Source organism: Micromesistius poutassou (assembly GCF_964030765.1).
Source record: "Micromesistius poutassou genome assembly, contig: SCAFFOLD_5270, whole genome shotgun sequence".
NCBI lineage: Eukaryota > Metazoa > Chordata > Actinopteri > Gadiformes > Gadidae > Micromesistius > Micromesistius poutassou.
The window spans coordinates 14,766-16,978 of NW_028179419.1; the positions used below are offsets into that span (position 1 = coordinate 14,766).

Here is a 2,213-nt window from a genome sequence, read left to right on the forward strand (position 1 = left end):
TAATTTATCAATTGGACGACTGACCTTCCCTCACAGGGTTGGGTACACGTCACCAACCCTCCGATTTGCAAATAGCTTAACAGCAGAACGGCCTAGAGCTTGGGAGTAACGATGTAAGGAGGGTGAGCGATATTTTGATATGCCGAATTGCCAAGTTGAAGTTGCGCTTTCCACGTTTCCACGGTGCACATGAACGCAGCTAATAGCGAGGCCTATTCAATCAGCCAATGAGGGTTCAGGGGCTGACTGCAATACGCTTGCTCTGACTCTCTATATGCCGACAGGGTCATCACCGGAGGCTGTTTGAGGCTTTTAAATGCATGATATAACTGCTCAGTACAATACATAGGTATAATAACATTGATCGTAGGTCTTTGAAATGCATACATGAGATTATTGTGACGCTATTGTTTAATGTTCCTCAATATTTCGGAATAAATACAGCACGTTCGATGTTGTCTTGGTTTTTCCTGACCTTAAGAGTCTCTGGTTTCAAGAAGGCAAGGCTTGATTGTCCGAAACAGGGACTGAGAAGACACCACTCCAGTTAAGAGACAGGAAGGATTTATTTTCCCTTTCAGCTTTTAGCCGCTAATAGCTCCTCTCAGTCAGCTTGTAACTGGCTTCTTTCAGCTAGCTGCTAACTAGCTCCTTTCAGCTCGGTGCTAATAGCTCCTTCCAGTAAGCTACAAACTAGCTCCTCTCAACCAGCCGCGAACTAGCTCCTTTCAGCCATTTGCTAATGCGCTCATGTCGGCAAGCTATTTGATCGCTCACCTCTCCGGCCCGGCTGTCTGTTTGTCTGTTCTGGATCACAGAGGGCTAGCATGGATGCTAACAAGGCTAACAACCCAGTGAGGGCACAGTAAGACAAAATATTTTTTTTTTGGAATGGTCCACGGCAGTCCGGGCCCCCCCGGGAGAGAGCGCGGGAGAGTGAGAGGAGAGAGAGAGAGAGAGAGAGAGAGAGGAAAGAGAAAGAGAGGCTGTTTTGATTTGCTTTCTTTTTGGCGTTAACGTGGTTGCTAGGTCCATCAGTAGTCTCTCCCTGAGACCAGCGAGGTCCGACTGGGAGGTCAGGTCGAGGTCAGAGTGGAGGTGCTCAGGGAATGGAGGCGCGAGGGGGGAGGGGGGAGGGGGGAGGGGGGGTGAGAGAGGAGGCGAGGGGGGGGGGGGGGGGTACGTCTGGAGTGTTTATGAGGTCACAGAGCGGTTGAGGTGAGCTTCTTCAGGCCCCTCCGCTGGGCCAGGGTGGAGCAGCCCACCGGCTCCAGGACAGTGGATATGTTCCTGTTGAGGGCAGAGTAGGTGGCTGCCATGGCGCCCTGGAGGTAAACACAGGGAAACACTCTTCAGGCCAGGGTATCAGCTTACGTCGTCCCATTATGTAGTTAGGATTGTGGTGTGTGTGTGTGTGCGTGCGTGCGTGCGTGCTTTTGTGCATGTGCGCTTGTGCATGTGCGCTTCTGTGTGTCTGTGTGTATGTGCGTGGGCATGTGTGTGTGTGTGTACCTTGACAAGGTGTGGGGCGTCCTGTCTGTTGAGGGTGTATTTGGGCAGCGCTTCGCGGTGTATCACCCATGGGTGCCGCAGCACCTGTCCTGCCGTCAGCCTCTGGCTGGGGTCCACATGCAGCATCTTGGACACCAGGTCCTAGGGGTCAGAGGTCAGAGTGAATGGTCGGGGTCAGAGGTCAGAGCGAATGGTCGGGGTCAAACAATACACGTTTGGACACGGTAAACCACAACCACAAACATCGTCAATAAAAAACAAACATCCTTGTTGTGTAATGATATACTTTACATATATTGATCCTACGGGTATCGATTTCCAATAAGAGGATGCAGGGTAATCAATATCATAAGCAGTGGAGATGTTATGCAAGCCCACACATTATATTTTTACCTACACCGTTGAGTATTGACTATTTCAGCAGTTATTTGTGCGGGTGTGTTTTCATGTGCGTGCATGCGTGATTGTGTGTTTTTCTGTGTGTGATGTTTTCATGTGTGCGTGTGTGTCTTTTCGTGCGTGTGCGTGTTTTCATGCGTGTGTGTGTGTTTGTGTTTTCGTGCGTGTGTGTTTTCACGTGCGTGCGTGTGCGTGTTTTTTTTGTTTGTGTGTTTGTGTGTGTGTGTGTGCGTGTGCTCGTGCCCACCTTGGCCTCAGTGGAGACAGAGTTCCAGTACCCCCCACTGAGGGAGAATTTCCCA

The 2,213-nt window shown here is 50.4% G+C and overlaps 1 protein-coding gene across 1 annotated transcript; it reads right to left on the reverse strand.

Annotated features, from left to right (window-relative positions):
* On the reverse strand, nucleotides 1–2,206 carry LOC311372855 (ribosomal protein S6 kinase alpha-3-like). Its single transcript, XM_084489798.1, has 3 exons — nucleotides 2,159–2,206; nucleotides 1,513–1,653; nucleotides 1–1,325 (listed from the first exon to the last, which is right to left on the reverse strand). The coding sequence occupies exons 2-3, from the start codon at nucleotides 1,636–1,638 to the stop codon at nucleotides 1,203–1,205; spliced, it is 249 nt and encodes an 82-aa protein (XP_084345924.1). The 5' UTR covers nucleotides 1,639–1,653; nucleotides 2,159–2,206; the 3' UTR covers nucleotides 1–1,202.
* Nucleotides 2,207–2,213: the final 7 nt, after the last annotated feature.